This window comes from Tupaia chinensis, unplaced genomic scaffold (genome assembly GCF_000334495.1).
Source record: "Tupaia chinensis unplaced genomic scaffold, TupChi_1.0 Scaffold000425_1, whole genome shotgun sequence".
Taxonomy (NCBI): Eukaryota; Metazoa; Chordata; class Mammalia; order Scandentia; family Tupaiidae; genus Tupaia; species Tupaia belangeri.
The window spans coordinates 966,383-985,221 of NW_006159930.1; the positions used below are offsets into that span (position 1 = coordinate 966,383).

Below are 18,839 nucleotides of genomic sequence, written 5' to 3' on the forward strand. Positions count from 1 at the left end.
AAAAAAAAGGAAAAAAGAAAAAGCTCTCTGGGGCCAGCAGGTGGCATGGTGGTTGAGGGTGCTGGATTCCCACAGTCGACCACTGTTTGAGTCCCGGACCTGGGAACTTGCTTTCTCGCTTTCCCTTTCTCTCTCTCTGTCTGGTCAAATTAAAAATAAATAGATAAATAATGATAACAAATAGAATTAAATATGTAAATAATTCTATAAAAATTTTTTTTAAAAAAAAGTTCTCCATCAGAATATAAATATTTAGAGGAAGGAGAAATCACTCAGTTGGTAGACCAAAGTCCCAGAACAAAAGGCAAGGTCAGTGATTGATGGTGGTTTTTTGTGTGAAAGAAAAAAAATTTTTTAAAAAAAAAAAAAAAAAAAAAAAAAAAAAAGAACATAGTCAAAAGTAACCAAATTCCCGGACCAGCTCTGTGGCACAGCAGGGATGTGCTACTCAAGAGAAGCCAGATCCCACATGGTGAGGACAGTTTGACTCCCCAGCTCAGTCATTCTGAAGCATGCATGGCCTGCACAGGATCTGATGGGCTGGGGAACCAGAGGGAGGGCATGGAGCCATGACCAGACACCATGGAAGGTGCCCCACCTCTCTCTTTCTCCATGTTACGCTCAAGTGTGAGTGTGTGTGTTCCGCCATGAATAAAGAAAAAACATTTTTTTAAGTTACAAAGTCCTTCTAACCTATCTACATCCATTAGTTAAAAGAGGTAGTATTCCTTAACTTAAATGTTCACATATCCCCTAAAAGTAAGAAAAATATAAGACACTAAAAATGTACCCATATTTCATGACAAAATGTAAAAATATCTGGTATTTACTGACTGATAGTAACATTAAAATACAGTCACTATGAGGCATCAAAATTCCAAGTTATGGTCTCAGACTTACCTCCTGCAATTTAGATTGTATCCACTGGCCCAAAATTGCCAAACTATCTCGAGGACAAATGGCCCAAATCATTGTGAGAAAAATCATACCCAGGAAATCCAATAAATGAACCAAGCTAGCCTTTTCTGCCTGAGAACAATCAAAATAATGAAAATGACATTTAATAAACTAAGACAGTACATGCCTACATTTTCTAGTTCATCACATTAAACCTAGTATAATCACATTAAATGACTATATGTATTTATCTGGCCTTCTCCAGCTAAGATCAAAAGTTTTTTCCTCTTGTGTTTATTCTTTCCAGTCTGTTTTTCTATTTCCTTGTTTATATACTTATATATCCATTTATTCATTCAATTAACATTACTGACCCACTTACTATGAATCGAAGACAATGACAAGTCATTAACCTACAACTCCTTATATTAACAGAGTAATAATCTTGTGAAATAAGTACATTTATCCCTATTTTTTTTAACAAAGAGATGGAGATGGCGAGCAGTTTTAAGAGTTGCCCAGACTCACACAGCTAATAATAAAAGAACCAGGAATCAAAAGCAGGGAATTCTATTTTCTTATGCAGTCACTATATCTTTTTAAAAATAAAATGTTAATTATACTTGTATTTTGGAATAAACACTAAATAATACCTAACATAGAAAGCAGTTAAAACAAGAAATGATACAAAAAAGATGATAACTTACTTTAAACAAAAGTCTTCTGATTTTCATCATCTCAGAGCTGAAGCATGATTCATTTATAAAAGTTTATAGCTTTATAAGTCTGATATTTCTCACCAGGGACTCAGGTTCTATGAGTTTTTATATTTACTTATAGCAATAACCAAAAATGGTTTTATATAAAACAGTTTTGAGTAGTAATGTCTAAATAAAAGTTTAGCGTATCAGATTGTTCACCATTAGATCTGATTAATAGGGGTCAGCAGGTGGCATGGGGGTTGAGGTGCTAGACTCCCACATGGTCGACCACCACTCCAATCGCAGACCTGGCGGCTTGCTTTCTCACTTTCTCTATCTCATGCTGGTCAAATTTTAAAAAGTAATAATAATAAATAAAATTAAATAAAGTGGTTCTTTAAAAAAACTGATTAATAAATGTTAATATGATGTTGAAATTGCTAACATAATAGTCAGTACTTGAATGTATGAAACATGGTTGAAAACTGAAAACAACAGGAGCCAGGAGGGGCAGGGTGGTTAAAACACTGGACTTCCACATGGCTGACTATAGCTCAAGTCCCAGACCTGGAGGCTTGCTTTTCACTTTCCCTCTCTCTCTCTCTGGTCAAAATTAAAATATAATAATGATAAATAAAATTAAATCATTCTTTTTTAAAAAATAAAAACAATAAAATATGTCCCTTAACAATATAATCTGCCCTCTTAAAATATATTTTGTTTCGTTATAAGTACTGAATGTAGTTGAGCCAGACCATGCTGTGGTGGTTAAGGCGGCTGAATTCCAAAAGGCTCACAGTGTGGTTTCAGTCCTGGACCCAGCAGCTTGAGAATCAAGCCAGATGCCTGTGTGTGTGCACCTAAAATCCTGAAAAGAGGGAGCTGGAAAAGAAGGGATTGTGGCGTGAGCATTCCCCATGGTGGATGTTTTCTTTCCTTCTCTCTGGTGAGCACACGTGCTCTCCAGCAAAATAAGGAGAAAAATAATAACTGTGTTGTGAAAAACAAAAATGGAATTATTTTATTATAAAAGAGTGAAATGCAAAATAATGACGTCATTATAGAAGAGAAAGTCTTATTAATTATGTAAAAATATAATTGTTATTAATACAGTCTCAGAAAACTAGAAATAAGCCAAAAAAAAAAAGCAATTATATTTGTGGAATAAAGAAAACCATGTAAAAGTCCAGATCAATTGAAAACTAAAATTCTCAAAAGAGAAAATATCACACTGATAATATGTAGGCCTTCTGCCAGAGAAATATTAATAACCATTTTGTATTTTAAGGCCTCTGTTTGCTTGTCATGCTTATCTAATTGCTGCGCCTGCGATCAAAGAGACGACAACATATGCCGGGTATGAGACACCGAACAGATGCCGGAAAACTGGACTGCGCAGTAACACCTTTCACATGCTACAGTGGCCAAAACTGATGCACTTGGCAGCCCTAGCCATTATCGGAATGATATTAGAATGCACGTGACAACATTATTTCAACCGCTTAAGTCTATTCTCGTATTTATTTAAGAAAACATTTTTTAAATGTTTCTGTAACTCAGAGGAAATACAGGAGATAATTACTGTTTGTGTATTATTTTGTTTTGTTTTGTTTTGTTTTGTTTTTAAAAAGCACAACTTTGGGGACCAGCAGGTGGCATACTGACTATGTCGCTGAACTCCCACATGGCTTACTGCAGTTCGAGTCCCAGACCGGGCGGCTCAAACTCCCACTAGGTGAGTGTACATAAGTACCCAATATCCCAGCAGGAGGATGGAGGAGAAAGGATTGCAGCATGGTCATCTCCCCCGCAGGGTGGTTTCTCACCTTCTGTCTTTCTGTCTCTGTCTCTCTAGGTAGCTCACATGCCTTACAACAAAATTCTCTCTAAAAAAAAGCACAACTTTGACCCACATCATCATTTTTCCCCCATTTTTACTCTATGGTGCCTCTAAGAAACAGGATTTGAGATAATTTTTACAAGAATTATAAGCATTGTTGTTTCCCTTTGAAGTTAATACTACTTGCATTTTGATATATCATTTCATAATCCTTATACTAAATCCTTATACTATCTATTTTCATGTTTTCAGCTAAAGAATATATGTTTCTCTAATCATGTGGACAAAAGGACCATTTATAGTTTTAATGAATACTAATAAAAAATAGTGAAATAAATATATGTTACTTTCCTGGACTCACACCAAGTTCAACAGATGTGTAATCACAGGTACAAAATGAACCTGATTTCTATGCTCTCTAAGAAAAGTGCTACCGACAACCAGGACACGGTGGTAGAAGGAAGGAATGCAAGACTTGCATATGGAAGACCTGAGTGAAAGTCCCAGTTCTGCCACCTTGTCATTATTAGTCATGTTATGTAGTCATTCAAATGTTAGTTTCCTCATATATAAAATAAGGACAATAAATACCTCATGAGAATTAAAATTATGGACCAGAAGGTACATATTTTAAAACTCAATAAAGTGTAAAATGGAAAGGGTATCATCGCAACTCTGCATTAATTATGTATGGCATTTCATTCTACACGTTTCCAAAGATGCTCCAAGCTATCCTCTCAGAATGAATATGGAAGAAAACGGATTTACCCACTTAACTAGTAATATCACTTTCCTACAATTATCTTTCTGACTAGATTAGAGGATGTTAATAATTATGGAAATTTAAAAATCTATTTAAAATAATTAAAGGTTGAGAATAATTATTTTTTAACAAAAGAGACATGTGATAAAAATAGTATGTAAGAGAAACACTAATTATTCTGTATCAAATACTAAAAACTATAGTATCAAATACTATAAAAACTCTCAAAATTAGTCAATCACATTTTTTCAGGTAATAAAGCAATTATCAAAAATTAAAATTCCATTTAAACAAAGAAAGTAAACTGAAAGATTTAGTTCTTTTTTTTTTTTGGAGAGGTTTTTGCTATAGGGCGTGTGTGCTCGCCAGACAGACAGAGAGAGACATAGAGACAGAAAGCAAGAAATCACCCCCCAGAGGGAATGGTCACACCGCAATCCCTTCTCCTCCATTCTCCTCTCAGGATCTTGGGCATGCATGCACACATGCCCGGCGTGAGTTTTAAGCCACCAGGTCCGGGACGCGAACCACGGTCAACTACGTGGGAGTCCAGTGACATAGCCATAACGCTAACTGCTAGTTCCCAAAAGATTTAGTTCTTTAAAAGACTTAAGTAGCTGTACCAGCCAGTGGCATGGTGATTACGGCAGCTGGATACCACATGGCCGGCTGTGCAGTTTGAGTCCCAAACACAGCCACTTGATAAACATGCTGGACATACGTGCACATGTGCCCCAAGTCCTGAGTGGACAAAGGACGAGAAACTGTAGTGTAGCCATCCCTCCTTGGGGGTGCTTTCTCACATTCTCTCTCGCTGTCTCTCTGTATCTCTAGGGCAACTGCATGCACTCTACAGCAAAAAAAGAAAAAGAAAAAAAAAGATTTAAGTAGCTAACTTCAAGAAAATAGCTCAATAACTGAGCATTCATTTTAGGTACTTACAGCATGCCCAAGCACTGCATGTGCTATCTCATGACCCAGAAGGAAAGACAGCTGATGGGTATCAGTTACACTCTTCAGTAGACCACTGAAAATAAATATTTGTCCATTCTGTTTCATAAAAAAATAATAATAATGAAAGCAATCAGAACACCACAAAAAACAAGGACCTTAAATTTAACAACAAAAATGTGTTGGAAAACATTTACTTACCGGTAACACAAAGGCATTGACAACTGGGGAATCGACCACGTGAACAACCCAATTGGTCTCAGATATCCCTGGAATATCTTTATTACTTTCAATCAAATGATAAACCACTTTTTTAACAGCCAGGTATAGTGGATCTTCCTCTGTTAGCATATCATTTTGAAATTCTTCCATCCACTAAAAGAGTTAAAAAAAAAAAAAACAAAACTGTGCTTTATTTTAAAATTTTCGTTCTACAAAATGTTTATATTTCTTTGTGGAGAGTTAAAATGGCTACTTATTGTTGAACATTTTAATTTTGACTTATATAAAATCTGCATATATTAAACACTCAAATTCCTCAAACGTTAATTATTCATCAAAGACCATGTGGATTTTCACGAAGAAATAAATTCTAAATCTAAAAGGGCCAGCTAGGTGCCATAGCAAGTAAGGCACTGGATCCGACGTGGCCATCCGCACAGCTGGGGTCCTGGACCCTGTAGCTGGGAAGATGAACTGGGCACACGTGCATATATGCCCAGAATTCTAAGAGGAGAAGGGAGGAAAAGGGACTGCAGCATGTCCATTCCCACTACAGGTTATCTGTCACTTTCCCTCATTCCTTCTATGTCTCTCTGGCAAGCATATGTACTCTATAGCAAAATTTTTAAAAATATATAAATTTGTAGAATATAAATGTAAAAGTCTTTATAACAATTAGCATCTTTTAAAAGCATTTACTCATCAGGGACCAGAGAATGGCATAATGGTTTTGTTGCTGGGATCCCACGTAGTCAGCATGGTTCAAGTTCCAGACCCGGCAGTTTAAAACACGCTGAGTGCGTGTGCGTGTGTGCCCAGGATCCTGAGAGGAAAGTGGAGAAGAGACTGTGGTATGGCCAACTCCCCCAGAGGGTGATTTCTCACTTTCTGTCTCTCTCTGTCTCTGTCTCTCTCTCTCGTGAGCTCACATGCCCTATACCAAAAAAACTCTTAAAAAAAAAAAAAACCATCACTCATCAATGTAAGCTACCTGAAAAAAAAAAGAAAAAATTCCCCACTATTTATTAACCCTTCTAAAGTAAAAAAGATTACATATAATTAAAGCATTTTATAATATCTCTGTAAGAAATTGTGTTTACATTTTAATATTAAGTAGGTATTACATTTATAGCTCAAACAATAAGTACCTTTGTCTATATATGAGTATATACATATAATTCTTAAAAATTTCTTAGCAATATGAATGCCGGGAGATGCATGAATACTAACATGCTTAAATCTTTCCAGAATATTTTTCTGAAACCTGCCTCTGACTAGGCTAAATTCTTAAAAAAAAAAAAAAAAAAAAAAAAAAGAAATCAAATCATGGGTCAGCAGGTGGCATAGAAGTTAAGAATGCACTGAACTTACACATGACTGACCACAGTTCAAGCCTCAGATCTGGAGGCTTGCTCTCTTCACTTTCCCTCTTTCTCCCTCTCTCTCTGGTGAGTTAAAATAATAATAATAAACAAAATAATTCCTTTTTAAAAAATCTAAAATCTCTGTATATATTCTGTAAGAGATTGGTCTTATCTTGATTAAGAACAGTATTTATAGCAAAAACCATTGTTATTCCTTTTTTAATGGTAACTCTCCATTGACAAACTCAAAAGTTCATCTGGAATAAAAAGATAAAAAGATAAACTCACAAGCTCATTTGGAATAAAAATATAGAAAGATCTAAACATGACAGCCCAGGCAGGTAGTTCAAGTCAGTAGCAAGCTGTCCTACAGTGCTAGAATGCAGCTAAGGGCAGGTTCAAACCTCCAGGTGGGCTTGAAAACATGTCAGGCAGGGAACCAGCAGTTAGTGTAATGGCTATGTCGCTGGACTCCCACGTAGTCGATCGCAGTTCGCATCCCGGACCCGGTGGCTTAAAACTCACGCCGGGCCATGTGCGTGCGTGCCCAAGATCCCGAGAGGAGAATGGAGGAGAAGGGATTGCGGCGTGACCATCCCCCCTGGGGGGTGATTTCTTGCTTTCTGTCTCTATGTCTCTCTCTGTCTGTCTGGCGAGCGCACGTGCCCTATAGCGAAAACCTCTCCAAAAAAAAAGAAAACATGTCAGGCATGTGTGCACGTTTCCAAGATCCTGAAGAGCCAGAAGACTGGGAAAAGTGGACCATGGCATGATGAGACCCTGCCAAGGGTACCTTTCTCTCTCATGCATTCGTATATGCTATCCATCATGAATAAAGTAAACTTTAAAAAGTAAATGCTTTATTAAGATCCAACCATCCCAAAGCTATCAAGTGAGGTTATGAGATGTCAAGAAATAGTAGCTGAGTACAAACCACGTGTGGGCTACGTGATAGAAACAGAACGGTGATCTCTTCCTTCAAGGAACTCACTAGAGCACACACAAACTGTTTAACTACCTAAGTTGTTATACTTTCCTTAGAAGTTAAGACTTTCTTAACTTTATTTTGAAAAATATAACAAATTGCCAAAATTGATATTTGAAAAAATTTATCTTAACTCTAGTGGATTTTCAAGATATAAAAATTCTAGCTCTAGATCTACTTACTCAGTAAACATATACTAAGCACTATTCTGCATAGCTTACATTTCAGTCATTATATACATTGCAATCTCATCTAATTCCATTTAGTACTCAGGATGAAACGGGCAAGAGCCCTGCCCATACGGAGCTTGGTCTAAGATGGGAGACACACTAGAAAATAAATAATTATGCAAATAATTACGTTATCCTGATGTAAGTGCCTGGAAGAAAAAGCAGAATATACAAATAAAAAAAAAAAAAAAATAGGATACCTAGCCCATCATATCTGAGCACTGAGCACAACTATAAATGTGTTGGTTCATAACTCAGTCTGAATGAAGGATAACTGCTAGTACCATAAGCAGAGTGGGTTCTAGAACAGCTGTCTGAGCTGGTTCTGCAGGCGTAAGCCCCATATAATCAAGCTAAGGCTATTTCACAAGGAGCGTGACCCCACAAAGAGCCATGAGACCACATCGGCCTGAAACAGGTGAAGCTGGGAGCAATAGATCCTCACTGAACTTTGAACTTTTGTTCATTATAATACCAAAATCCCTGGCCCAGGAGAAACTATAGTCCTAGTTAAACAACACAATGTATGGAGAAGCATGACCAGTTACTGCTCTTGCACCTATGGGAGACTTTACGAATTTGCCCCCCTACCCCATCCACTTTTTCTAAATAAAAGCTTTAACATCCCTTGCAGGGAGACACTGCTTTAGGAGCTAAACTTGGTATTTTCCAACTTGCTGCAAGCTTATAATTAAAAACATCCTTTGTGTGAATCGAATAAGTGTGGTCTATCAGCCTGACTCCTGCCAAGCAAATGGATCTTCTTCTGGGTCACTTATAGCACCTGATCTATTGCAGTTTCCCTGCCTAACCCAGTCTAGATAGTCAAGGAAGATTTTCTTGAGAAAGTGGCATTTAAGGTGATGTGTGCTAAGCAGGTGTCAATTGGGTGAATGGAAGAAAAAGCAATGTAGGAAGTAGAAATGCCTATTGTGAAAAGTCTGAGGGCTCCTGGGAAAAATGTTAATTTCATATCAAAGAGTAAAATTAAAGAGCAATTTATCATTGGGGTCAGCAGGTGGTGTGATGGTTAAAGGTGCTGGATTCCCACGGCCAACCATGGTTTAAGTCCCAGACCTGGCAGCTTGCTTTCTCACTTTCTCTTTCACTCTCTCTCTGTTTCTCTCTGGTGAAATTGAAAAGAATAATAACAACAAATAGAATAAAGTAAATAAATAAATGAATATTTTTTTAAATAAGGAGCTTATCTTTCATATTTAAGAGACTTCTGCTTTAAGTGTTATATTAAGCAATATAACTAAAAATGATTCTTACTACTTACCATTTCACATTCCAGTTCTGATAAAAGTCTAAAGTGCTCTTTGTCTAATAATAGCAGTTTGCTCCTTCCTGTAACTGGACTCACTTCCAGGTGAGTAAAATAAAACACAGCAAACAGCAATCCAAAACTACACAAACCAAGGAGTAACTTCCACTTGTTCCTCTTCGCACTTTCTTTCAATAGTTCCTTCTTGTTAGGAGGAAGTGCCTGCCACCATTTCCTTATGCCCCTAGAGCAAAAAGAAAAATTCAAAGCTCTGATAATCACATCAGCAGTACCACCAAAGCTCAAATGCATATGCTAGGATTTTATGTCAAGCACTTGCATTTTCATTTGTATAGATGGCTTTCTCGATTCAAAAAATTCTTAGGTGACAGAAAAGCAATTAATTATATAGCGCTAAACTTAAAAATTCTAATGTTCATTTTAATTTTCTTCGTCCGCTATTTTAAGGATAAACACAGAATGAGAAGCTATTTTACTATTGATACAATTACCACTAGTTAACATTCATTGGCCATTTACCACATGCAAAGTATTCTTCTAGTCATTATATACATTGCAATCTCATTTAATCTCTTCATAATCACCCTGTTACATTAGACAAAACTGACATCTAGAAAAATCAAGCAACTTGCTGAAAGTCGCAGAAGTAATAAAAGAAAAACCAGGCAACGAGGGCTGTAACGTTCTGGATTCTGACCATTTAACCACTTGATGGGGATGAACTGCACAGATAAACAAACACCTGAGGGGTTATGGTACACCAAATCTATATCTTTAACCAGTATTCTTCCCACTGCTCCTCTGACTTCCAGCGCAATCTGCCAGTGCTTTAAGCAAGGTACGAGGAAAACTACCTTGGCACTGATTTTTGTAAATAAACAGTTCTCAGTAGCAGAAACTCCACTATCCTCTCTAAGAACATGAGAAAAGAGGGGTAATAAGATCATGAGCACTGTAAATAAGGAAATGAGAGATTTTATATAGATAACACCTGAGGCCCAAGTTCTACCAGGCAATAATACTCCATACTGCAGCATTCAGAAATATTTTAACAAGCAATATTGTCAATAACTGGGGCCAAATTTTGTTCTTGTGAGTTCATCTATAAAATCACAACAAAAACTTGACATATACATCCTGATAAAAATGTGCAAAATAACTTCTTTAAAAAAATGTTTTAGAGAGGTTTTTTTTTGCTCATAGAGCACATGCACACCCTGGAAAGAAAGTGACAGAGAGGCAAAGTGGGAAATCACCTCCCCTCCCCCACCAGGGGTATGGCCACACCACAATCCCTTGTCCTCCATTCTCCTCCCAAGATCTTGAGCATGCACGCACACATGCCCAGCAGGAGTTTGAAGCTGCTGGGTCCAGGACACAAACCTTAGTTGGCTATGTAGGAGTCCAGCAATGTAAACATTAGTCGATCTGCTGGTTCCAGCATGCTAAAATTTTATTAATGTTAAGTGACACACCTGAAATGCCTTTAGACAAAGTGTTTCAACCTGAATGGACAAAAGCCAGATTATAAAGTATGTTTATTTCCTATTTAAAACCATAAAAGGGGACCAGCAGATGGTGTAACGGTTATGTCACTGAACTCCCACGTAGTCGACCATGGTTTGAGTCCTGGACTCAGCAGCTTAAAAATCATGCAGGGCTTGGGACCAGCAGTTAGCATAATGGCTATGTTGCTGGACTCCCATGTAGTTGGCCGTGGTTCAAGTTCCTGACCCAGCAGCTTAAATTCACGCCGGGCACATGTGCGTGCATGCCCAAGATCCTGAGACGAGAAGGGAGAAGGGATTGGGGCCTAGCCATCCCCCCTGGGGGATGATTTCTTGCTTTCTGTCTCTCTCTGTCTGGCGAGCACACGCGCCCTATCGCAAAAACCTCTCCAAAAAAAGAAAAAAAAAAAACCATGCAGGGCCCATGGGCATTCATGCCCAATTTCCTGAGGGAAGAATAAAGGAGAAGGAATTGCAGTGTGGCCATCCACTTTCGGGGGTGATTTCTCACTTTCTGTCTCTCTCTTCCTCTGTCTTTCTGGTGAGTGCAGTGCCCTATAGCAAAAATCTCTCTTAAAAAAAAAAAGAAGAAAGAAAAAAACACATATGACATCATTATTCATTTTAAATGTTTGCAAGACATATTCTAAAGGGAAATTTTAGGTGACTTACAATAGTGACAACAAGAAACTTAAAGATTAATAAATAAAAGAATGAGAACACAGTAGAAATCAGTTATTAACCTAAGAATCTGGAATGAGTTCAGTACTTAAAATGAGAGCCAATACACTTGTATATTTTCTGGGTGCCAAGATCAAATCAGAGAGAACACAAATTGCACAGAAGTTCTCAATATTTGATAAAATAAAATTTGGGTTGATTAGTAAGGAAGTAAGAAGGTAGCTAGAAAGGACTTCATAGTAATCAAACTTAAGGCTTTATGAGGAGGTAATGATTGGATTCCTTCAATTTCCATAAAACAAATAAGAGAAAATAAAAGATTCAAGTACTATTCAGCTGTAAAAATATTAATTATTAAAACCTATTCATGGGACCAGCAGATGATGTAGTGGTTATGTTGCTAGACTCCTATGTAGTTCACTGTGGTTCGAGTTCCGCACCCAGCGGCTTAAAACTCACGCCAGAATACATTATCAATGACCTTATTAGTTTTTTCACCTTCTGGGATACTGATTATCCAGATGTTTGGGTGCTTAATGGTATCCAGCATTTCTCATATAATATTCTCATTTTTTTTAGTAATTTTCCCAGTGTTTTTGGTTGTTTTTTTTCTAGATCAGAGGTTTACTTGTACATGTGTGCCCAAAATCCCAAGAGGAGAATGGAGAACAGACTGCAGCATGGCCATAACGCTGGAGGGTGATTTCTCGCTTTCCTTCTGCCTCTCCAGCGAGCACTCGCACCCTATAGCAAAAATCTAGGGGTGGGGGGACACTATTCCTAAATTTCAAAATATTCTGGGGGCCATCAGGTCTCATGGTGGTAATGGGCACTAGACTCCCACATGGCTGACCACAGTTTGAGACCTGGACCTAGAGGCTTGCTTTCTCACTTTGTTTCTTACTCTCTTTTTCACTCTGTCCCTCTCCATCAAAATTATAAACAAATAAATAAATTTAGATAAAATAATTATTTAAAAAAACACATAATTTAATTTCATCTTCTACGTTTTGAAGTCTCCTCATATAAGCAGAGAAACTCATTTTCATGATTCACTTCCTCAAATTCAACAAACTAAAAAGAAATACTTGCAAGTACAGTTCTTGAACAAGAATTTCTGCCACCATTTCTAATTCAAGTCTCATATCAAGTCTTTCAAACAAATGTCAATACTGTATGTAAGAATAACTTTTTATAATCACATTTCTCTATCATCAGTGTTAAAATGTAGCAAAATGTCTCAAGATTATTACATGGTGCATAACAAAACAAGGTGGGATCTCCAGTTCAAAAACTTAACTTGGAGGTAAATATGGTCGGGCCAGGGGTGGGCACAAACAGAGTTTCTTTAAAACCTTAGTTTAACAAATACAAGTTTAATCAATAAAGTTAATACAAGCCCATACAAAATGTTAATGCAAAAAAATTAAAAACTATTTTACCTGCCTACAATGATAGCAAGCAGTTTCTGCACTGGTTTAAGAATGATCCACAAGAGAGGAAGTGGAGCAGCTTGCAGCCGTGAAGAAGTGTGGAAACTCCTGAGAGCTCTCGCAGGAAAACAGTGTAGGGGACGCAACGCTGAAAGAGCAAGGAAGACGGGACCTCCTTTTTTCAGTAGCTGTCTTGAAAAAGAGTCAGTCCACGTGGTACGTTTGCTGGTAATCACCCCATTCTCCTGGCTTTTAGTACTTGGGAGGTATCTTGGTCTTTTATTATTCCAAGTCCTATAGAAATGAGAGTTTCCAGGCAGAAGAGTCAACCTACTGCACTGATTTGCTCCCAGGCCCTGACACCTGTTTACCACGTGGTTAACTTGTACTCGATGACATCCGAGTGAGGCTACTGCTAGTGCGCTGTATCTTCTCCAGCTGGCCAGTGAATTAAAACGGAAGGAAACACAGTTTCTAACAGCAGAATGCAGTCCACAGAGTAAGTGCATCTTTCTTTTGGTTGATTACCTGGAACACAAAAAATAAACTATAAATATCTATGGAAAATGTTTACCAAACTGGAAATACTACACTTAAGAACAGGTGTGCCACTTGTTCTTCCTTTAATGTCTGTCAGACTAAATGATCTTGGGTTTCTCCTCAGCATCTGTAGTTACAGCAATGCCTTTTAGCAATACGAACCAGAGGAATATATATAGAATTCCATTTAACTGTACAATGTGTATTTTAGAAAATTTTCTCACCGCCTTTTTATTTTTAGAAAGGAGTTTATTTTTTATTATAACAGAACACTACGTGTAGTATAAGAAATGGATTATATAAAAACAACAGTAACATTTTATCAGTTCGCAGTGGCTGAGAGGCAGAGCGTATCATGAAATAGTGAAATCTAACTATTAATCGTAAAAGGCACTGGACACTCAGCAGTGAAGGATAGTGACCCCCGCAAGATGGGAAATAAGATAAATCCTACCACTGGCACAGCTCACTGTCTGGGGAGAGTTTTCGGGCCACAATAGATGGGGTAAACCTGGGTGGGGCACGATGCTCCCTCCTCCCCAAATTGGACAGATGAAACTGGGAATTCAAGTATGCCAAGGTAGGTAGAGCTCACGGGGCAGAGTTAATACAAAGAAGACAGCTCTTCAGAGAAAGAACTAAAAACACACTGGATGTCGGCCAAGAACCCCTTCTCGTACTCAGTTGGGTATCCTCAGAGTGTGTGTGTGAGAAAATCTCCTGGAGCTGGGAAAGCAGCACCTGCCAGGGTTAGAGAGCCAGTCAGAAGGCTCTCACAGGGCAGGGCACAGTGCCATCACCACCCACCACAGGGGAAAAACCTGCAACCTAGGAGCACTGGGCAGAGCACTAGGAGGCTTTGACACGGCAGTGTTAAGAGAAAAATTAGTCCTAGACTAAAAACTGCTCTGGTCTCACCTAACAAAAATAAAAAGCAAGAAGATCTAAGAAGATCAAACTGCTTCTAGGTAACAATCACATCCCTACAAAAAAGCTCAAGAATAGTTATAAGAATACAAAAAGACCCAGCACTTACCAAGGTACAATTTACAAGTTACTAGGCAAGGCCCAGCTGCAGTGGCATGCCAGTAAGACACTGTGTTCCATAGGTTGGGACCCCAGAGGAGGCCCAGGTTCAATTCCCATTCCAACCAAAAGGCCAGGCACAATGGGTGTGCCTGTAAACTCAGCAACTTGGGTGGTTAAAGGCGCTGGACTCCCAAATGGCTGACCACAGTTCAAATCCTGAGGCGGGGGGGGGGGCTTTCTTTCTTTCTCTCTCTCTCTCTCTCTCTCTCTCTCTCTCTCTCTCTCTCTCTCTCTCTCTCTCTCTCTCTCTCTCTCTCTCTCTCTCTCTCTCTCTCTCTCTCTCTCTCTCTCTCTCTCTCTCTCTCTCTCTCTCTCTCTCTCTCTCTCTCTCTCTCTCTCTCTCTCTCTCTCTCTCTCTCTCTCTCTCTCTCTCTCTCTCTCTCTCTCTCTCTCTCTCTCTCTCTCTCTCTCTCTCTCTCTCTCTCTCTGTGTGTGTGTGTGTGTGTGTAGTGTGTGTCTGTGTATGTCTTGCTATGGTCAAATTGAAAAAAAAAATAAAGGAAATAATTATTTTAAAAAATAATAATAAAAGATATTTGTAAAAACTCTGTATAGCAAGTTTGCAAACTCAAATGTCTAAAGCAGCACTAGCACTACACAGAATTTACTGCAATGATAGAAATGTTCTGTATCTGCTACCCATTTCAGTACGCCCGACACGCAGCCACTGAGCACTTGAAACATGGCTGACATGTCTGAGAAATAAACTTTTCAGTTAACTTCGTTTTAATTAATTGTAAGTGAAATGGCCACATGTGACTGTGGCCATGTACTGAACAGTGCTGGTCAGGGAGGATACGGGCAGATGAGTATCAGCAAAGCCACAGTGATGTAAATGTAGATTCGCCTGAAGGAAGTACAACAAAAATAATGAAACTTGAACTTCACGAGATCGAATCTTTCCAAACTTTCAAAGGGAGCCAGGAATTTAGATTTTCTATGAATTTTATCAATTTTTTTAAAAGAGAGATTTTTGCTATAGAGTGCATGTGCTCATGGGAAAGACAGAGACAGATAGACAGAAAGCAAGAAATCACCCTCCAGGTGGATGGCCACACTGCAATCCCTTCTCTACTCTCCTTTCCAGATCTTGGGTATGCAGGTACATGCGCCTTGGTGTGAGTTTCAAGCCACTGGGTCCGGGACGCGAACTTTAGTCGACTACATGGGAGTCCAGCACCTTTACCACTACGCCACCTGATGGCCTCCAAATTTATCAATTTTAAAATGTTGCCAACCAGGCCAGTCAATGGCATGGTGGATAAGGTAGCTGGATTCCACTGTGCAGTTAAAGTCCCAGACCCAGAAGCTTGAAAAACATGCCAGGCACATGTGTGTCCACACCCCAAATCCCAAAAGAATGGAGAAATGGAGGAAAAGGAATAGTAGTTTAACCATCCTCCATGGGGGGGAAGGGGAGCTTTTCCACTTTTCCTCTCCCTCTCCCTCTCTCTACATGTAACATCTGGCAAATTAAAAAAGAAAAAGAAAAATGTTGCCAACCAACTTAAACATATTTTTCTATAAACTATTTTGACCAAACATTCACAGATCTCATTCCATTTTTGAAATATTATTTATGTTACTCATTCATTAAATATTTAACTGGTAACTATTACGTGCTACCTACCATTCTGGGGGCTAGAGATACTGCAGGTACACACAGGCAAAAGTTTTCTGCTCAATTTACAAAAGTAGTAATGACAAAATATACAAAAGTAAATAAAACTTAAGGAAGACACGCCAACTATTCATAACGGTTATTTTTGGGTGTCAGGATGGTGGTTATGAAGGATTATTACTATTTCCATCTTATTTTTGGGTAGTTTAAATTTTTACAGGATGTTATTACTTTTGTAAACCACAAAACAGGCAACTATTGTGTTATTCCGCTGGTTTTGTCTTCTACAAACTCCTTCGCATGGTAAATACCCAGCCTCCTACAACTGCTCCAGGTACTTTCCCCAACCCTCCACCACTAAGTTCCAAACCCCGATTTATTTACACCCCCTCAGAAAAAGAAAGCTTGCATCTCTATGCTTACGTATGTCTATTCCCACTGCTTAGCTCTGCTCATACCACAAGCAAACTTCTGCTTATTTCTCCTTACTGTGTAAAAAATTTTAAATGTTTTCTACTGACACAGAAAGTATAAGCTACGGCTCCAATCGCTATACCTATATAATTAAAATCACTATCATGTATATCACTGACAAGCGTTATTTAGAATTGAAATAGTGCCTGATATTTTGTAACCCCTGGTTTATCCTTAAGAAACGGTAAAGCATGGAGGAAAAAAAAAATCTATTTATACATTTTCAAAGGGCCAATCACTAGACCGCGTAGCACTGTCAGAAAGAATCACCGCTGACAGGTCCTCTTGAAAGGACTGTGGCAGGTCAACAAACAAAGCTGGCAGACTTCTAGGATTACCAAATTAATGATGTGAGAAAATTAAACAATTTGGATTGTTAGCCTCTAAGAACATTTCAGGCCCTCAATTCCTTAAGTACCATCTCAGAATGAGCAAGTACGGCACTCACTGGCACTCGCAGCTGAAGCCTGGAAGACAGTTTTAACAACTCTTGCTGAAAATGACTATTTCTTCTCTAGTTTCTATGGAAACAGCTGTCAGATTGGCAAAAATAGGACATGTACTTTAAAATAATCATTCAAGCAAAGTACACACGTGATGGAAGGCCTTAAAAAAAGAATTGTAAGGCAGCAGACTTGGCTCTTAAACTTCCAAATGTCAGATTACACCCCTTCACCCCAGCTGAGGAGGACGGACATGAACCTGAATCTTTTAAGTGGCGTGTTGGGGGGGTTCCGAAATGAAACCCCAGAGCATGAGACTTTGCACGTGGAGTAAATTCAAGAATATTGGAAGGCCTCCGAAGCAGCCTTGAAAGGGAGGTCTCTCTCACCTCTTGACCTTCTGTCTCTGACCCCTCATCCTCCCCAGAATTCCACTTGCCCAGGGTAGGTCATTGGAACTAGAACTCCTTTCCCTCCACCCAAATCACAAGCCTAAAACGATTACTCTAACATACCCCTGCCTTTCTGTGTGAAAAGCTGGCTATAAAGAAATGTGCCAACCTACTGTGAGAATAAGCCTGAGACCCTCATTCCAGAAGGGTCCTGCTGTAAATCCAGGCCAACTCCAAACCACCAACCTTGCTGCATTTCTCCAATCTAGTAGCATTAGATCACGTCCTTTTTGTCCAAACACATTTCTACTGAGCTATCTGCTCTTCATGGAATCGAACCATCAAAATAAGAGTTTTCCTTTGAGGTTTTGGGTCTTTTGGAGGGTTTCCATGTCACATAAAACTTTGATTAAATAAATGTTAGGCATTTCTCTTGTCTGTTACAAGAGTGCCAGTGCTTCTGACCGAGGGAAAAGGCCTTCCTGCCCTACATGGACTACTTGGTCTTAGGAGGAGCCCCTACAGGTGATCCACCCCTCAACTCCAAATGAGGCATTGTTGTCTTTCTGAACTAAAACCACTCCTTGAGGACTGCCTGGCACTGAACTGTTGCTCCATTTTACACAGTCAATATTTAGATAAGTCTGCGGGAGTGGTCTTAAAAAGTTCATGGTAACTGTGTATTTTGGGAAAAAAAAACTCACAAATGCAAAAAAAATAAAAAATAAATAAAAAAACTGCACCAAAATAAATTTATACTTGGATTCCACTTTTCCATGAACTTTTGCAAGTCGGTACATAAAGAACTTAGTGAAACTCCCCAGAACTGTTGAAATGGGCAATTTCCTGTTTCCCCTGGCTGAGCTCAGGCAGGAAAACTTTTTTAAGGGCGAGGCCAGGGGAGGGGCTGGCCCTCAGCGGCCTGAAGGCTGGACCTGGTTTTCCGCAGGTGACGGTGTCAGGGCAGGTACCCGGCACTGCGTTAGTGAGCGGCACCACTTGCAGAACAGAGCCAGGAATGACAAAGTCAGGCCGAGGGAGACGAGAGCGACATCCTGGCACACACTGCCCGGGTGGCTCCTGCGCTGCACAGCGGGCTCCCCAGCCTTCCCAGGCACCGGGAGGCTGATAGGGAGGCCGATGGGGCGCTTTCCCATCGCAAGCCCCTTCCCCACTCACGCGCCCTCCCGACAACCCTCACTCCAGGGACCCGGTCCCTCCCTTCCCCCAGGCCTCGCCGCCCCAGCCCGCTCCTCCCGCGCCCGGAGCCTGCAGGTCCCCGCTCCTCACCCCGGCGCCCCTCCAAGCTCTGCCCACCCTACTCCCTCACTCCGGCCCTCTTCTCCGCCCGACCCAACTCGGAAAAGCAGAGCCACCGGGACAACGTGTGCACAGACCAGAGCGAAGCCGAGGGCGG

At 39.5% G+C, this 18,839-nt stretch overlaps 1 protein-coding gene across 4 annotated transcripts in view; it reads right to left on the bottom strand.

Moving 5' to 3' along the window:
* The window catches only part of OMA1 (OMA1 zinc metallopeptidase), a 48,277-nt gene extending 29,438 nt beyond the window's left edge, over positions 1–18,839 (bottom strand). For 3 of the 4 annotated variants that reach the window (XR_003550466.1, XM_006154910.3, XM_014590277.2), the window contains exons 1-6: positions 18,820–18,839; positions 12,873–13,391; positions 9,236–9,464; positions 5,354–5,527; positions 5,144–5,251; positions 901–1,029 (exon numbers count right to left, since the gene is read on the bottom strand). Coding sequence is in view for 3 of the 4 variants with exons in the window: in XM_006154910.3 (XP_006154972.1) it covers positions 901–1,029; positions 5,144–5,251; positions 5,354–5,527; positions 9,236–9,464; positions 12,873–13,372 (1,140 nt within the window). In the remaining variant the exon portion in view is untranslated. The remainder of the gene's footprint in view (positions 1–900; positions 1,030–5,143; positions 5,252–5,353; positions 5,528–9,235; positions 9,465–12,872; positions 13,392–18,819) is intronic. The other variant, XM_014590276.2, reaches the window with a different exon arrangement.